General features: G+C 35.7%; 1 protein-coding gene across 1 annotated transcript in view; it reads right to left on the reverse strand.

Moving 5' to 3' along the window:
* The window catches only part of cpe (carboxypeptidase E), a 42,095-nt gene extending 23,898 nt beyond the window's left edge, over nt 1-18,197 (reverse strand). The window contains exon 1 of the mRNA XM_006629465.3: nt 17,769-18,197. Within this exon, the coding sequence (XP_006629528.2) occupies nt 17,769-18,036 (268 nt within the window). The 5' untranslated portion in view covers nt 18,037-18,197. The remainder of the gene's footprint in view (nt 1-17,768) is intronic.
* Between the last annotated feature and the right edge of the window lie 2,233 nt (nt 18,198-20,430).

Raw genomic sequence — 20,430 nt, forward strand, 5'->3', positions numbered from 1 at the left:
GTAAATTCTCCATCTGTGTGCACTCTGTGATGGACTGGTCCCATCTGGGGTGCAGTCCCCACGCGTCCTGTTCTGGTACAGGTTGGGTTGCCTTGCTGTCATAAGCAGCCAAGCAGTTCAACGAATAAAATCCATTTTAATCGTAAACATATTTTTAAAAAAGAGACACCAAGGAAAAATAGCTAATGTTTTAAGACACTGTCTTATCTTGGTTCTTATGCTGTCCTCGGTGCATATAATTATGATGGCTACTTTATTCATTGACAAGAAAGAAATAGTGAATTTACACCAAAAAAAAGAAATAACACCAAAGAGTGACACCGAGATAACTGGCGAGTCTATTAAAAGGATTACCAGGACACAAAGACAGAAATTAAAGTTCACTGTACTCTACATTACAGACAAATACGCCTTGATTAAAATGTACGCAGATATGGTTCATTTAGTCTGAAATAATTTGCGATTGCATGTGAAACAGAAACAAATTTTTCCATTTCCTGGAAATAATGACTATTCCCTTCTCCAGATATAATCTCTTTTATATTCTGGACTGACATCACTACAATATCTTGCTGAAAGGTGTGTTAGCAGGGGCTCGTGATCCTGTGTGCCAGGATCACATTACACATTCAGCCATGTGCTAATTACTGCACAGACCACAGCAAGGCACATTCTGGGGGCGCTGCACATGCTGTTACCACTCGGCATGATGCTCTGTCAGCACGTGCTTAGTCCAGTGGGCTTGGTGGCCCTTTTCAAGGATAACTACATTGACAATTAAAGGCAATTAGTGTACATGCTTAGTACACTACTTTTTGTATCTGTGAATTTACGGTTGTAATATTATAATATAATTTTCTAAAGAGTCATTAAGCATTGAACTGTAATTCACCAAGTACTACTCAACTACTCAAAAGTTTTTAATTTTGTCTTTATCATGTCAGGTGAGTGTTTCTGGTATAGAACAGAATATACTGTACTGTACTGTAGCTCATTCACTGATATGCAAATGTTACCTGATGTCAATGTAATTTTCCTTGAATCAGTTAATACCTAAATAGATTGTATCTTCTTTATTCATCTGAGTTACCAAACAGTATCTACCATTAATAATAATAATTCACTTTAAGCAAACAATACAATTTTTTTTATAATCCAAACCTTATCAAGAAATCAGTCTCTTATTACATACATTTTGTTACCTTTCAATTCAGCCCAGCTAAATTTTGCCAGCCATACTGTCTGTCCTATTTTGGGGGAAATGAAGAATGATAAATTGAATTTTGAAATTTTCTACAAGCTTTACATCTTACCTGAGAAATACCAAGTGAACATCTAAACTTCTTTTGATGAGCAAAAGATTACTGATGTCTGAGGAACACTGATAATTGTTATATTATTTCTAACAACTCTAAGAACTAATTTCTGTATAAGGACGCTTTCTTGAATAGACTCCTAAAGGATGGCAGAAGATTCAGGCAAGACGGTGAATCTTATATAAAATAAATTTTCCAGAAGGCTGTTGAGTAGTTGAGCGTGCATCAGGTGACCAATCAGTGGAAGACAACTGATCAGGTGATGGGTTAAAATCCAGGAACTGCCTGCTTCTGGAGCTCCTAATTTGCTATCTGAATTAGAAAGAAGATCGACGGTTATGTGCTGCACCAGAGAGAAAAGCTAGAGGGAACAAATAAACTGTTGGAGAGGTTTGTCCTCACACTGTGAAGCAGAATAACTACCCAGGTATCTGTTTATAGATAGGGAGTGAAGCCTCTGGGTACGTTAAAGGTTTGTTTTCTGTTCTGTTTTTTTCCCTGCCATAAAAATAAAAATCACATTGTTTGTACCACTTCACCTTCGTTGTGTGCGCCTGTTTTCCCAGGATCCACCTATTTTAAAACATTCTATGACCACACCACTCTGCCATCAACAGACAGCATGGACAATGTGGCAGGAGGTTTCAGGAACAGCACACCATAATGGCAGACAGTCCCAGTGTTTTTTTAAAAAACAAAAACAAAATAAGAAACATGAAAAATTCAAGGATACTTTGGTTGGAGACAGAGGGCAGGAAACACCTTCCTCAGGGCTATGCAAAACTGATCCTGCAGGCAAATGAGGATTTTCAGATAATTTCAGATAAATATCAGTTTGCCTAACTCCACTGCCTCTAAGCCATGGTGGAGGTGGTCTGGGAGATGCACATGAGGGCCTGGGAGGAGGAACAACTACAAGCTGCTGTTAAATGTGTCACATTGTGGCCAAATTGCATGGAATAAGACCACAAGATAGTCAAATACCTGAGGACTGGAGCCTCACCATGGAGGAACACGATTCCCCAAACTCAAAAGACTATGTGACAAGAGAGTGTGAGGAGGACCATGGGCAGAGTGTGGACTTGAGCAGAGTGCAGACTGGAATTCTTGGCCAGAGAGCTGATAGAGAAGACATTTCAAGAGTACCCTGTTGCGAATGAAAATGAAATGCCTTTGGCATCATGGCCTAAGACTCCCAAACAGGAAGCAGGCTCCCTCCATGGCCAAAATAAAAGCAAAACAACCTCATAACAAGGGAGGACAAGATGGGGAAGACTGTACACTTCAACCATGGCATAATCCTGGAATCATTTTGCCAGGAGATGATACAGCTGCAGAGTTGCTATAGAAACCCATAATGAAGACTGAAGAAGAGGAGTTGCCAGGACACCCTGGTACAGAGCAAGGAAAGGATGGAGAAGGCATGCTGGTCTGTCCTACAAAACCTCCCATGATTTGTAGGAGTTGTTTGAATTATATTTCTCAGAAGGCTACAGTGTAGAACCTGCCATCCTAGGTCATGTGACAAGTCAGGCGAAGATGATTCGCCAGATGAGGAATTAAACCAGGAAGCAGATGTTTCTGGGGCTCCACAAATTGCTGTCTTAATAAGAAAACGGATCCTCTATTAAGCACGGCACCAGAGAGAAAAAAGAGCCAGGAAAAACAAGTATTCGACTGAACTATGAGTAAGAGAAGTTTGTTTTTATGTTAGTAAGCAGAGTAGCTGCTGGGTTTCTTTATATTCAGTCAATGCTCTAGGTGAGCTAAGGTTTATGTTTTTCCTGCACTACTCAGTTCCAGGTTATTTAAAAAGATCCTGATAACAAACCTTATCATTTGTCTTGTTTTGATGAACATGCAATGAATGTCATTTTTTCAGGATTTGTTTGCTGAATTGCTGTGACTAAGAATAATGTGCAGTCATTAAAATTCAAATCACCAGAGAACATGTATCTGATATTATTATTTCCAATCCATAAACTCCATGCGTTAAAATCGAAATGATGAATTTGAACACCGGGAAGTGAAAAGGTCATGATGTTTACAAACATAAGAGCAACTCCACATCTTATCTTGTAGCACATATTTTTTTCCTCAGTTGTTTCTATGGTCGGAAAAGAATCTGACCTGAAGAGCTTTTAAATTTACTGTATGAAACAATACAAAGGCCAAACATTTTTAAGGGTGGAAATGTTTTACCCTTAATAAGCAGATCATTCTTCTATCTGTAAAGCTTAGACTACAGTCAATTTAACCCACCTGCCACCTGCATACAGTAATACAAATGCAGTCCTCAGTGGGCACTCTTCCATTAATGAGAGGATGCAGCCTCTATTACACACCATTGCTCCATCAGGTGGGTCTAACAGATCGTGGAGTTTGTAGAAAACAGTAAGTGGTGTGAAGGCAATGGACTACAACATGAGGCAATGTACTACTAAAAATATGCTTTCCATTGCATTTTTATTTCAATTAGCAAGCTCAAGGTCCTGCCACAGAAACATAATGACTACCTACTGTATATAACATGGGGTTACTATAATCAAGCTTGCAGAGGCAGAAAAACATTCTTAACACCCTGTCCTCAGCAAAAATAACACGACTCGTGTCCAGAAACATTTCAGACAGCATTCATTGTAGAAAGCCAGGAAAGTGCAACCCACATCCCTGGCTAACACCTTTCTTTAATTAAGCACAAGCAACTACTGGACATATGTTTATTTTTGCTTTTGCATCCACCCAGAACTAATCTTTTACTTATGGTCATAAACCTAATATGGTAGTTGACAAACATTTTTTACTCTGCAGCAAACTATTCTCACTTTCTGAAAATAATTATAAAGATGTGGGGGGGGGGGACTTTTAAATATAGTTTTGTAACATTAGATTGCTCTTTTTTGGAGACTTGAAAAGTGAAGACATCAAGCACAAAATCCTCTAAATATTTTACATTTTATCTATTAATAAGAAATGTTTTTATTTCATATTCATATGTGAAATATAATTTTAATAGAGCTAAGAAGAAAATTATGGTATACAGTATATGACTGCCAAAAGTTCTAATGCTTTCCCTATAGAATAAACACAGGAAAGTCAATCCTCTGAAAGTTAAGAATGGTATTTTGTATTCCACCCTAAATTATCTGAACCTTAAAAAAAACACCCTGGGAAATGTAAGTAGGCAAAAATGTATACTTGTTATCAATAAAAGCAGCAAAGTGTTTAAATATAAAGTTCCCTGATGTAAAAAATACTTATGAAAGTGTTAACATATATGAATGCATTTTTAGCCCTTGGCCGGAGGCTGCTGGCAAGGAGATAAGAGTTTTAGATGACACTGTTTAGATCCTAGACAGACATTACAGGAAATGCACTGGAATTTTAATTTGCTAGTCAAAAGGCCCAAGCGTCGGGATTGTGAACAATGTGTTTGCTTTGTTACAAAGAAGATATTAACAGCCTTATCTTGCACAGATGCATTCACCGAATTAGGATACCTGAAAAAGCATAAGAATGTTACAAACCAACAGTGAACGAGTCATCCCATCCAACTCATTTGGTTGAAAATATCAACCATGTACATAAAAATACAAGTCAGACTTGCATCTGCATCACATGCTGTATGTAGTTAACTACGACAGACTTTGCATCAGGTGAAATTTGTAACTTCCTTATGAAACTCAAATGAGCTTATGTTCAGTGTTCAAATATTATTTTGTTTCACCAAACATTTCTGCACTTCAGTCTTCTTTATTTTATATAGATCTATTTTATTTGGACAATTTTGAGAAGGTTTTTTATACTCTCTCTAGAAATTGTTAGATATTGTGAAAGGGGTTCTTCGTCCTGCTCAAGACAAATTCAGCTGGGTTAAGAGGTCCAGCGCTTTGCCACTTAGATATGACAGGAGAATCCAAGGGCAGTACCATAGTTGTATATACTGTGATAACCAGTGTATCATACCTGTTATGACAGGAGATATTTATGATATTTCCAAGAAAGACATAAAACCAGGACTGAGAAGGCTCGGTTTTAAAAATCAATTGAACTGAGACCTTCATCTCAGGTGATCATCTCCTCATCTTCATCACACCATTTTCAGAGCTGTGCATGTCTTAATACATAATGCATTGTCAGCATTTTACTGCAGTCATCCCCAGTGTGTTGTTTGGAGCTGCTGGTTTTTCCAGTTTTTCCGAAATCATCCTGTTCCACAAGGTCAAATGAAAACCTTCCCTGATTCTGTGGTGCAATACTCTGGTCTACAAATTAGATCAGTGGGTTTGAAATCACCAAAACAGTGTAGGATATAGTGTATGATATGGATAAACAGGATTTAAAAATCACTATAATTCCAGATAGAGCCAACAGAATGCATTTTCCCATGGAAAAACTACAATACTTTTTCAGGATATTTAGCTGAAAGATCACAAATATTAATGCTTGCGGCATTTAGCTAAGAGACCATTAATCCTATGGTATAAGGCAATTAGAACTTCTAGATTCAATTATGTGCTGAGACTGAGAGGCAGACAGGCTTCTAACTAAAGGGACAGGGATAATTGTTTCTGCCATTATAATACTGCTGTGGAACATATGGGTGGCGTAACACCAAACAGAAAGGCTCAGATGAAAGAAAGCCCTCAATTTGCAGATGTAAAATACAACACAAAGATATCCTTTATTCAAGTACAACCTGCCTGTTTAATGCATGTAAATAGCTACCAACCAGCTACAAAATAAGTCCCAAGATGGTTACAATAACATTAAGGAAAAGCCTTTTTATAGGAGTCATATTAAATGTTAATAGTACGACATTAATCAGAGTAATCTTGCAGTTTATCTGTAAAGGCCTATCTATATTTGTATAGCTTCTTGTACAGTTTTCAGTGCATCTACACTATGAATGATAAAAGATGAAGTGACCTGATCTTCCATTACTTGAAAACTACTTGAAAATGGGCTCTAGAATAATATAACTAATGCTGAAAAGTCAATCACATAATTTTCAGAAAAAACGGTGTACTGCAGACTGGCTGTGTTCCACAGTCCTATCTAGTATCCTCTCATTTGCTCTTCTTGTTTAACATAAAATTATTTTTAACTGTGTACAGAGACACAATGTTATCTGTAAGGCAATATGAAGTAAAAAATATCCTTCACTATATTTAATGAAATATTATTTAATGTGACCTAATTTATATTTATCTTGCTAGACTTATAAACTTAAATTAAATAAATATATTATTAACTTATTTAATATACAGGTAAACATATTGTACCCTTCTAGGTTAAATCTTCATTCGATATTGAGGTGCTTGTTCTGTGAATTTTGAATAACCACTGAGAGATTCCTTAAGTATCCTTGAAACAACTTAATACAATGGACTGTACAATAAATAAGGTAGTGGAAGATACATTACTAAATCTTAATTAATCAGTTATCAGTTGTAGAATCTACAGTATCATCTATGCTGTACTTGAGCTACAACATCTAATTGCCTTTAGCTGCAGCATAAAAAAATGACGTCATTCAGGAACACAAGTGAACACGCTCTTTAGAACAACAAAGGATGGAAATTTCATCAGGGAGAAAACAAACTGGCAGGCAAAATGCTTCTTGCCTTATTAACCAGAGCCACTAACAACCTTTAAAATTACAGAACAAATACCCTAGTTGAGGCTGATAGTGTTTGTGTGCACAACATTTGTACAGCTTCCCTGGGTTAAACATGTAATTTCCCCCATTTTTGTGTAAATCAGAAAAGACACGACTTTACAGGGTATAAACATATTTAATTCTTGATGTGAAACTGCAGAAACAGGTAGACTGGTTGTTGCCTGATCTTCAAATTTTGAACAAAATACTTTTACTAAGACTTAACAGTCTTACACTTACAGTTGGTGTCTTGTTACTGTTGTTTGATCGTTGAATATATGAGCATAAAAACACCAAAAGCTTTCAGCTCTGGAATTACACAGCAGGAAACGTCATTTGAAGGGAGAAGAGACAGACAGTATTTCTGTGTCGGTTTGCACAGGCATGAATGTTATTAAATATGGGAATGCAAGACAAAACCAAAAACAATTATCTCAGCAGTGTCCCATTTTAATGCTATATTACCTCATTTAAACGCAATATTTTTTTTATCTGTGGCGCTAATAGGCTTCTGCACTGTTCATTGCGGCATCTCAGAATTTAAAAAAAAAAACAATAAACACTTGCTGCCAAGAATGTTTCTACCTTTCTGTCAGGAGCTGTCAGACTTATTTGTAGCTGCTGTCACTAATGCTCATAGGGGCACACCTGCTCATAAAAAGCAAAATCTTCTTGAAAGCAGTGTGAAATCACAAATCACTCCACACATTACAACATTAATCAACTTCATGTTGCGTACACTTTAAATGTAATTGCTTTAAAAACAAACAACTCAAGCATTATAAATTATCATTATAATATATAGTTACCTTTAAAAATAATCACCGTGCTTTAAGATATGTTAAAATCACTTATCACAATTAAAAATCAAAATGACAAAGCTGAAGAGAAAGCAAATACAGCAGATAAAACAAACCAAAAAGTCTTTATAAAGAAGTAGGAAGTGGTTAGTAGTGCTTTGCCACATAGAATACATGAAAAAGAATGTATATCAGAAAAGATGTCCTTAGCTCATATTTAAAAGATCTGTTATGACTATCCATCCATTTTCTAACCACTTCCTTTCAGGTGTGAGGAGGGGCCAGAGTCTTTTTCAGCAAAGAATGCACCCTGGATGGGACACCAGTGTATCACAGGGCACACCAGGCCAGTTTTCCCAGATCCCAATTAACCTACCAGCATGTCTTTAGACTGTGGGAGGAATCCAGACCACCCAGGGGAAACCCATGCAAGCTCTGGGAGAACATGCAAACTCCACACAGATAGCACCCCAGTACCGGTTTGAACTCAGGGCACTTAGTGGTGCTATTGCTCACCACTGCGCCACCATGCCACCCTATTGCGACTCTCCTTCATTCATAATATTTCTGCAAATATCCTGAAAAAAGCTAATTGTATTAAAAAAAGAATAAAAGATTTATAAATGCTGCTTAAAAGAATACACACGTACCAGTAAATTACTTAAATTACATAAAATCACTACATGGTAAATACCACCTGTGCCTTCTTTAGAAATAATTAATTTTTCTGTTCCCTGTATTAACAGGTACATAAGCAAGAATCCCACAACAACATACCGTATCAACATTTGGTTTCTAAAATAAGAATGTGACGTATCAAAAGGAAAAAGACAAGATCAAAAGGGTTGTGGGAGTCTGGAACAAGCCTTGTTGTCAAAGCTGATACCCTGGCTTCTTTCAAAATATGTCTGAGAGATCTTTGCATCAATTAGCTACTAGCAATCAAAGAAGGTAGATGAGTTAAATTTACCTCCTTTTCATTTGTAATCTTAAGCTCTTACAAATATCATGTCTCAAGATAGTTACGCTGAAAGTCAGACTACCTATACTGAGCAGTGTGCACAGAATGTTATGACTAAATAAAATGTTAGTACTGTATATGAGCTACAATGCAAACCAATTCTTCCCTGGGACTCTGAAGCCAAAATTTTATAAGAAACTCTCCTGCTGTAGAAATGGAACCCTTAGCAAAATGTGTAGTGGTTTCTTCACTGGGCACCACAGAATCATGTGAAAAGTAAAAAAAACTCCACTTTTGGCAAGATCTGCATCTTTGTTCTGCCAGTGATTTTAACATGATTTTTATTATACTTATAAAACACACCTTCAAAGTGAAGCTTGTTCACAGTCAGGTCTTTATTTTATTAGGGTGAGATACTATGATAAAAGTTATTTATGAGTCAGGAAAGCTTACCTGCGGTAAATTCTTAACTGCTTTTTTATATTGTTTGGTTTTGTCAGCTTTTCATTACTTCATAGTTGCTAGTGAAACTACTGTATATACTCTACAAATCTCAACCATTCGAAGCAAGTCAGAAAACTCCACGTCAGTGTCGATAGCCTGATATAGTGGTTTTATTGGGTGTGTTGTCACAAAAAATGAAGCAAAGTCTGTATAATAACTGGAATGCAAGACCACATAAATCACAAAATGTCTGGCTTCAAACAAATCAATAACTCTCATCGTAGATTTAATATTTAATTTAATATTTAGACTTACTATTGACTTACTGGACTGTTTTTTTCTCTTGTTTGTCCTTCAGAATATCACATTTTTTTGCACATTTAGGCATCGTTAAAGGATAAATTATGTAGAACAGTCACTGCAGTAATAGTACTCTAAACTCTCAATGCCAAAAACTGTATAACATTTCATTATGGTATTTATATTTCAGTCACTTCCTCCATGATGGTTTGCAATGCTTTAGGCCATGCTTTAAAACTATTGTAGTACACATTCTTTTCCAAGCCAAGTCTGGTAAAACGCACAAATTGTAAGCACAAACCAAAAACATGCCTGAATCCATTAAGACTGTAAACAAACAACAGTTTTTTATATATATATGCACTATAACAAATTAGAATGACACAATTTGAATAAACATTTTATCCAGAATTTTAAACCTACAGTACAGTACAGGCTAGGTACAGTATACTCCACTTATCAGCAAAACAAACCCTTTGTACCATTAGCATGTTGGATCGACAACTAAGGTAGACTCATCGGCAATTGTGCCAAATCTCAAGCACTGAATCAAGGTTTTATATACAGTAGGTCATACAGCTGATGGGGATGTTATGATTTTCCTAATTAATACTTTTTCAGTTTGTTAAAGTTATAAGCAATATGTTTCTTTTGAGGGTCAGATTATTTTTAAAAGTCATTCAGTATATCCAGTTATTTCTCATTACCTATCCATCCATTTTCTAACTGCTTTATTCACTACATGGCTGCAGGGGAATCAAAGCCGTTGCTGGCAAGCAACAGGGGTCGGGCACATACACCCAAACTAAAACAATGCAAATACAAAAAGATAAACAAATAAGAAAAAGTATTTATAAAGAAGTATTGTTTCAGGCTAAATTGAAAAGGCAACCAATGCGACTGAGACCCTGACATCCTTTGGAATTGAGTACAAGGTTTCTAGCATGACAATCTCTAGAAACACAAACGTTGTGAATAACAATTCAGAATTTGATTACTGAAGACAGCTTTTGTTAAGAGAATAATTTACTGTATTTTGCAGCTGAAAGAAGCTATTCCTGAACTAAAAGGACTGCTCTGTGTAAATGTTGTTTTCTTTAACAAAAGGCTCCTAAAAATGCTTTAGCACTTAGCCTTCGAAGTCCCTTAAAGATTAGTCTTTGAAGGCCTCACCTAGATATGCATTTTTTTTTCTATTTTATCTTATAAAATGTATAAATATATCCTTTTATTGAACTAAATAAATACTGCCTAAGGTTATTTATATTGTGGGACTCTACAGTATATACTATTTGTTTTTTGGAGGGGGAAGTTAGGTGAGAAAAAAAAAACAAATTAACCACTTTGCACCAGTATGTTACACAGTCATATGATATGAAAATATTGAATATAAAATAAGTAGGCTAATATTCAGTCCATATCAGATGTAGTTAATATTTTTTTAAATTTAAGATTAGCATTTGACAGAAACCTTCAGGTATTATACCAAAAAGTTGTAGGAAGGCTTGAGCCTATCCCAGCAAGCAAAGGACGCAAGGCAGGATACACCCTGGACAGTCCATCATGGGCACACACATAGACACACACACTCACACTAAGGCCGGTTTTCCCAGAAGCCAATTAACCTACAGGTACAGTATGTCTTTTGTACTGCAGGAGGAAACCAGAGCACCTGGAGGAAGCATAGGGAGAACATACAGAGCCCCCAATACTGAACCAAGAGCCCCTGCATTGTGAGGCAATGCTGTCTTATTTCCATCTGTGAAGAATGAATCTTAACTGTTCTATAGCAATGCAGAAGTCAAAAAGATGTAGCACCTTTCAGCTTAAGAGCTATAATATGTTTGGCATTTGTTAGTCACACAGTTATATCATGTTATAGAAATACATGTATTATTGTTTTTCTTTCAAGATAAATTATCTATGTGCTTTTATTTGAATACTGGTGACATATGTAGGCAAGTAATGCTCTTGGTTGCTTGTGTGTGGTACTGTTATTTGCAGAGCTACAGTGTTGTTGGGAACAATGAAAAATGTGTTGTTTAACAGTAGGATTATTTTGACTGGAATTACTAAGAAGTCCCCTTAATGTGAACAAAAGTTAGCAGGATGAACTTTGAAGAACTTGAACTTGGCAGCAAGACCACCAGACATTCAAAAGCAAAAAGAACAAGTTAAAAAACAGCAAAACTGTCTAAACAATAGCACTGCAAAATTGTTGCACTGCACTCCTTGTTCATCCTTCAGTTTGTAAGACAGGAACTGAAATAATATCTTAAAATACTAAAGTTACATTACAACCAGGATGTTTTTTGGACTCAAAACATTGTGTCATCAACATGCAGAATTTGTACTTTCATTATTATTATTATTATTATTATTATTATTATTATTAACTAAAAGTAAAAGATCTGTGATCAACAGAAAAAAATAGTTTGCTCCATTATAACTGGAAACAGTCTGTTTTCCTTTGTGTTCTATTGCTGACATTATGAAAGATCTATTGAGCAAGGAGCTGATAATGTTTTGCATATCATAAAGTTAAGAGCCATGAACTTGAATGTAATAGTGAACAGGTCCAAAACAAGAACCAGCTGCCTGGCCTATGACAGCATGCTACCATGATATGATCTAAGTATTCCAATTTCTCCAAAGATACCAAACATTATATTCAACAACATAACTTGTCGTTAACCATGGGTACTGTATGTTAATGTAAATGGGTTCTTTTCTCAGTTCTGCAAATGTCACACTTAAACAATACTTCTGTTTCAAATGTCACAGCTCCTGAATTCATTATTGTCGTTTTCCAGTCTGCTAACTGTATTTATAATTGAAGAAGACATTAAGATGGGACAAGCTTTGAAATACACACTTAAAATGACTGATTTAAAAACATACAGCAAGCATTGAATCTTGAACTGATACTGTACCACTGCTCAGCTACAGAAAGAGAAAATTTCCACAAAATACAATACTGGCACACTAGTAAAACTTTTAAAATAACTTTTGATGTATTAAATCTGATGTTATTTAACACAATGCAAATGTTCAATTTATCACCTGTTTACCTAGCCATGATATGATAATAAACAAGCAAATGCTAAATGCTAAATGTTTTCGATTACCTTATAGTCAAGATATTACAAAATATTCCTGAAGAGCTTGTTTTTGCCTCTTTAAAAAATCTGAATATTTGTAAGAGACCCCGTGACCTATTTGCAGGGATGTGTGCTTATGTCTAGCCTCCACACAAGCACTGCTCTTAATCTGCTTCAATTGTCTATTACAGTCTTTCATTTTTCAAGGAACCCGGGAGTTACTGACGATACCAGAAGTCAAAGGAGAAGGATTTTGTCCTGTAAAGAACAAGCTCAAGCTCAAGAGAACAAGAACAAGTGAAAAGTAAGGGACATCTGAGAAAATCCTCTGAATCTCTAAACAATTTTTAACATATCTACTGAGGCAAATGAGAAAATGGGACTTCTGCTTAACATTCACTAGACCAAAGGTCTCCAATGGGAAGCTTCCAGAAGACCTTTGACCAAACCAGGTTATAGCACAACCTAACTCTAATGTTTGTAAGCAACTATCTGTCCATTACAAAATTCAACTGATATTCTCCTGGTAACTTTAATATTTTTATATATACAGTATATGCTGTATAATATTTTTAATATTCTTATTGATTCTTCCCTTTTGTGTATTTGCTTTTGTAAAAAGAGTCGTACCCAAAACTCCAAAAAAACTCCACATTGTATAGAAAACCTTTCTATAAAGTGATGAGAATCTTTATCATTTCTAACAATATATCAAAAGAAAGATCATATCGCAGTGGGATTTTGTCATATGGGTGAGAATCAGAGAAGAAAAGAGCCATGACAAATGCTTGAGCCACATTAAAAGCCGAAATTGTATTCCGAGTCATTAATAATTTAGGAACAGCAGCTACGTTGCACAATTTCAAAAACCTTAATTTCGGATTGTACAATGTACATTTGAAATTCTGACTGATATTGTAAGTGACGAATGTTTTTGCCACACTAGAACTAGCAGATGGCCTCATCAAATAACGTGGCAGAAGGCAGTACACTAATGCGACTCAAGCAAACAACTGAGCCTGTTAGCAAGCCCACACGGAACATGGCTCACTGTGATAATCCTATCGGTCTCCATAGCAACATCTATTTTTGATGGACCTTTAATTTCAAAGCTAGTAAACAGCACACACCTTTACAGTCCTGTCACTGCACATATCTGCCACCACTAGGTCAGTTACTGTACCAGTTGCTAAGCAACTAGTGTCCACATCATGGTGGAAATCCACGTGGCAGCAACAGGAACGCTGTCAGAATGAGTCAGAAGGGATAAAAATTAACCTATTTATTATAGTGTTCATCTGTTTATCTGTATGTTTATCTGTACTCTCTCATGAGAAAAGACTGATAGGTTGAATTACGAAACATGGTAAATACGAAACCATACTAATATGGACTGGGCTTCACAATGAGAGTGTATAATACAACAGCTGCTCTCCACCATTTCTAATGAACATTGTGCATTCAGTATTATGACCTAAATGACAGGATAATTTAACATCTTTAACAAGAAGTAGCAGGAAACGTAATCATGTGAAAAATTAAATACTTTAACTACTATTGAGGTGTCAGATATTAAACCCCCCGATATTTAAGCAAAAATATATTTAGAATCCATTTCTGAATTTTCAACTACAAAATTGTAGACTTTAAATCTATTATTACATATGTGCCTTGCACATTTCATAAGTATCTGTTGCAATATGTTCTTTATAACAATATTTTTACAATGGACAGTATCTGTACAATGACATACAAACACATTATTGATTGTTTACCACCTATTAAAACTCATCTTAATTCCTTTATTCATTTTCTCCCCTTGTGCACAAATTAAGTGCACTGTATGAAGGCAACAGCAAAATAATGTCTAGTGCATTTGTGAAGAAAGAGGAGGGTAACTATTCATGTAGACTTGTGAACAACATCAACAACAAATAAATGAACCTCCTTTACAACAAAAGATAATATTGATGACTATTTCTTAAACCTCACCTCCAGTAGTCATGACAACTACAAATATGACACCAGTTTCTCTCATTTTGCTGCATTAATATTGCGTATGTGTCTATGCTGGACTCTAAAATGAGACCACCTATTGGCAACTTGAATGCTATTTGTATCGTACTATTAAGAGCTAGCTTCTGGGCCCTTTGTTCATTTATCATTATCATCATCAATAACTCCCCGAAATCTGGGAGTCTACTGTTATTACACCTTGTTTTACAAAAATCCAGCTTTGATGCCCAGCTACTAATTAGCATTTTCTAACAGGCATGGTGCTAAAACAGTTCTTATTAACGTACCGTAGTTAATGATCTGGTGGCTTCTAACTCTGAGTCACTTAAGATTGTTCTCCTTTAGGATTTACAGACAGCTTTAGACTTTCTATTTTTTTTTACAAGGAATATCACTGGTATCACTGGTAGCCCTTTGCTATTTTGGCTACTTTTTGGCTACCAACATTCAATCTTTAAAATTGACCAGTTTTAAACCTGATGATTTCCCACTTGTGTAGGATGTTCCACGGGGGTCTGTGCTGGGGCCTTTACTATTTGGCACGTACGGTACAGTACATCCTACCTCTGAGGTCAGATTATTCCCCATCATGGACCTTTTGCTTTCTATGCTATGCCGATTAAATTGAGATTTTCTAGCAAACACTGTTATTGTGATTTCTGAACTTTTCTGAACTCACTGCAGGTGACTGTCGTATAGTAAGATATAATTGCAACAGAATTTCTGAAGATATGCTGTGACAAGACTGTGGCTATGCTCTTGGCTCCCAACGTTAGCTTCACACAATTTGGTAACTTCGGCGTCATTAATGGTGCTTAACCATTGGTGACAGAATGGTCACTTGAAAACAGTAACCATGATGTTACTTATGACCTCATGTGTATGTCAGGAATGTCACAAGGGCCTCATTCATCCACCTGTCTGACATCACTCAGTTAAGACCCCTGTTCTGCCTGTCACATTAAGACAATGAAATATTGTTACTTGTGTGCATTTCTCCAAAACTGTTCTACTGTCATGCCTTATTTAATGGGTTATAGTTAACGTACTACACAGGCTCCAGTATGTCTAGAATGTGATAACCTAAAGGACCCTGAATCAGCACATAATTCCCAATTTCTGTAAATTACCTCTAGGATTGTGACCTCTGGATAACCTCCAGTTTATCATATATACTTTTCCTTTGATTTGAATCAATTGAATACTTAAGTGGTCCATATTACCACTGGCTCTAGGTCTTTAACCATTAAGGTATATAAATCAACTGTAAAAAGCAGTTGATTTGCAGCCGACAATTAAACTAGGATGTTTATTATTATTCTTTCATTAAATTGTGTTTAAATACATTTTTCACACTTGGGGACAAAATAATTCTAACCAGTTACATTTCTATTGAGCTATCTTAAAATCCTTTCAAAACACAGATTTGAGAAATCTTATATACCACAGCTAATTAAGTACTCAGAAATACACACATCGGCAATTACACCAACCTCAAAATATATATACTCTTTGAAACCAATAAAACATGCAAATATTGTACTATGAATAATAGTATAAATGTATTATTTGAAGTTCTGTAAATTAAGGACTGTTAACCATAAAAATGGATAACAGTAGTTTAAAAATACAATTTAGTAAATATAATGTATCTTTCAGGAATAAACACAATACATTAGGAATGACTATTCCTTATTAGAAGTCTATTTAAGAGTGAACAGTATAGAATAGCTAGAGGTAGACTTTTTAAGTAAATAAAAAATAGTATAGTTATTATTAAATAGTCAGGTCATGCGGTATTTAATCAGACATTATTTCAAGTAAAATTATCTGTGCCGAAATATCAATAATTTCATTATTTACACTGCTCTCACCTCCTATGAGAATCATATCATAATTATAATCATAATCAAACAGGGAAAGATATTGAAACTAAAACTTGTATATTCACACAGAGCAGTTGTAATAGAGACATCAACAATAAAGAGCCAGTCTTGCCAAGAAAACCGAATGAAGACCCTCACCAGTATTTAAACAGCTGACATAAGACAGATCAATTATTCTGTGATAAAGCTGCATTCAGACCTAGTAGTATGAAAAAAAAATAAGCACAATTAAAGTTGCTGCGTAGAGTATTTTTAGTTCCTATTAATACAGAATACAACTAAATGTTGTGCTACCACAACCTTCGTTTAGTTGGTCATGTTTGTGGCGTTATTATCATAAATACATCCCGAGGAAGGCTCCACAGATGAAACGTTGTGATTCCTTTCTTCTCTTTTCAGCATGGAATGAACCTATTACTTGTTCCATTATAAATGCATTACTACAATAAACTACTATAAAACTGACCAATATGGAACAATAAAAATTAACAATGAAAAAAACAACTTTATTTTCTCTGGCCCTAAGAAACGTAAATGACATCTCAAATACAATGAATTTACACTGTCACTCTTATGCAAATAAAAAAAAACATCGTTTCAATTATACTGATTGGGTTATCAACTAGATTGCTTTCCGATAAGACTGTGCCAAATGTACTGAAGCACACTTTGATAATCCTGCCCTCCCTTGTAACCTCCCGTTGCAGAAATCCTTCAGGTAGTAAAAGACTTTTCTTTAAAGGCCACAGGAGACAGAAACGCATCATCAAGCAAGTTTACCCAGGGGAACTGTACACACATCAGGATTGGTTAAAATGCGTCCGCAAAATGGTTGTATCTTGACGTCTTACTTAATCCTTTTGAAAGATATGCATGCATTTAAATTACCCGATCAGTAAACAAAACATACAATGAACAAACTTAATATATTTTAAATATTTTTAGAAAAATACCTGTTTTAAGTGTCTTTTACTGCCAGTATTTAAAGGGTATCTATTTGATGTTTATAACTGTATAATTTTCTTCCAGCTAGATACTATGCCACCTTATTAACCAATAATCACTAAGAAATACACACAAAAAAAGCACTGAGACTACATTTGTCTTGACAGTCTAATTTTCAAACTGGTAATCATACAATAATAATAAATTAATTAAATAACGGTTCAGATATTATTATAATCTTCATCGGCATTAGCGGGTTGTAATTGACGTTTTGCACAAAAGGTTTCCCCGCAGTCAGCAGTCATTCCTTCTATTAGAAAATGAAAGGTTTTCTTACCAGGCTCATGAATGCCTGGGTTGTCAGATAATTCTAACACCAGCAGCTCCCTCCCTTCAAAGCTTTGGCCGATGGTGTAGATCCTGCTAATGGACTGGCACTGCAACCAGACCGACACCAGCGATTTCCTCAGCTCCTCGTAACGGTGATACTCGAAAGAAATGTCCTCTTTTTCAGTAAACCTTTTATCGACATTTCCACTCTTTTCTTCGCCGGATGCCAGAACGACCAGCGTTCCGCATACCGCCAATAGCAGATACGACTTCATTTTCTTTTATATTACCGTGCCTTTCGTATTTATTAACAGGTTTCAGTTATTTCCTAGCATCCACAAAGCCTTCCTATTTCAGCACCGCCCAGGGTGGATGTGCAGTCGTACCTGATCTCCACAGACTACAGCAGCATTCCGCAGAGTGTGGATGCATAGGCTGTGTGAAGGTTGGGACAGCCCTCAGAGGCGTGGCTGAGCTTCATAGAAGATCACTAATACTGATGTGCTCTGTGGAGTACAATATATTAGTAATCTGCGTATGTGATACACGTATGGATTGGAATTTTAGAGGAATAAAGTATTGAAAGAAAAAAAGTACACACGGTGTGATAAACCGCTTACTTTTCTTCAGTGTAGTATTGAACTAGCACTGAAAGCAATTCTCACAAGCTCTCATACAGTAGATCCTCTTCAAGACGGTCCAGAGACATAAAGCTAAAATTCCAACACGTCACGTGAACGCAAAGGGGGGTTTCTCAAGGTTCCTGTACCTACACTATATTCAGAACATATCCAGAATAAAATGTCTGGCATTATTTACACTTTCAACGTAACTCCGCTTATTAAAAAAGGAAGAATGTTCCGGTATCTGTGCACACGAAATGGTGGAACAATAAAACATTAAAATCTCTTCCTCCCTGCACACATCCTTATATTCGCGAAACTTGAAAATAAGCTTTAGCTATAACAATTTAGCATCTTACCTATGGCGGGATTGTTAATTGCATTTTTTTTACTGTCCTGCAATGCCTTAGTACCTATTTTAATGCTTAAAACCGGCAGCATTTAAACTGTTGCAGAGAACTTGTCAAGTTGATCAAATTAGTTGTAAATGCTGCAATTATTTTCAAAATTGTATTTGGAAAAATCTGTCAAATTTTGGTGCATGCTCTTCCTTCCTTGTTTCAAGCAAAGCACCTTGAGATATTTTGTTACGAAGAGCACTGTACAAAATAAACGTGTGTATTCTGGCTGTTACTGTTGATTGGGTTTGATATAAGCAAGTGTTTTTTTTGCAGACGTACTGTAGAGTGCCTATCAAAAGTATGTCCTCCTTTCCAATGATCTCACATACATTTTGTGAATTACAAATGATTTTTAATGAATATTTTAAACTACAATGGTCAAACTGAACATTATTTAAAACTGCAATGCTCGAACTGAACATATTTACGAGTGAAAGAAGTGAAATATCAGCAGAAACCGCTAAGAAAAATATCTAAAATATATTGACTGTCGGGTGGCATGTTGCCCTAGTGGGCAGCATTGCTGCCTTGCAGTGCTGGGACCCAGGGTTCAATTCCTGGTACTATCTGTGTGGAGTCTGTATATTCTCCCTGTGTTTGTGTGTCTTTCCTTAGGGAGCTCAGGTTTCCTCTCACAGCCCCAAGATATACTGGTTCTCATCTTAATGTCGAAAAGGAGTTATGATGCTGTTTTAGATTACATCTATGTCTAATTTCCCCTAATAACCGTAAATGGGGCCTGTGTCCAGTCATTTCCCTGACATTTATTATATTCTCCAAAGCAGAAAAAATAACTTTAGCCAAGAAGCATAAAACTGGATCTTGCTTGTAGAAAGTACAGGCATTGTGAAATCGACAGTTATTTATTTGCAGGCATGTTATTAATGATGAAAATAAAAATCATGATTTAATAAAAACATCAAGATTAATTTTTATCGGATTGTTTAGTGGACTGGAAGTGTGTCCTTCTTTTCGAATCTAAATAAAAAATACTCTCAGCTTTACATACTAGGACAGTTCACAGGTTGAACTGCATAACAGTTGGTTTAATAAATGGCCCAAATTTCAAATATGAGTGAACCCTAGTAAATGTAACAAATTTCCTCATTATTTTGGAGAGTTCAGCATAGTTTAAATGTATAAGGAAAACAAAGAAAAACAAATGGAAAACAGTATAACTGTTTAACAAAAAAGAGTATAAACATTTCTCTCAGAAAAATAGATATACAGAATGTATAAATAGCCCACAAAAAATGACACGCTATTGTATAGACCAAGAGAAGCTTAATACGAAATGGCCCAATTTTGAACGTCTAAAACTTCATTGTAATTCTTACTCATATGCTTGTTGAACAGGTTTGTGTATTTCTCACCAAAATGGTAATATCTCCAATATCCCCCTAGTGGACAAATAAAAACTCCCCATTTACCATCACCAAAGATCTTAAATGTAAATTCAACAGTTAAGGAACAGAATGTACCTTACTAAAATTTGAATCAGTTATTATTAACATTTAAAGGCTGAAGGGGAAAATAATAGGTTATGTTTCTTTATCATAGAAAACTACCTGGTTCCATTCTTTACTCCTCTGCTCCTACTATACTTAGTACCACCATCCACGGTCTCCTCTGTGTATTGTAATTG

Source organism: Lepisosteus oculatus, chromosome 1 (assembly GCF_040954835.1).
Source record: "Lepisosteus oculatus isolate fLepOcu1 chromosome 1, fLepOcu1.hap2, whole genome shotgun sequence".
NCBI lineage: Eukaryota > Metazoa > Chordata > Actinopteri > Semionotiformes > Lepisosteidae > Lepisosteus > Lepisosteus oculatus.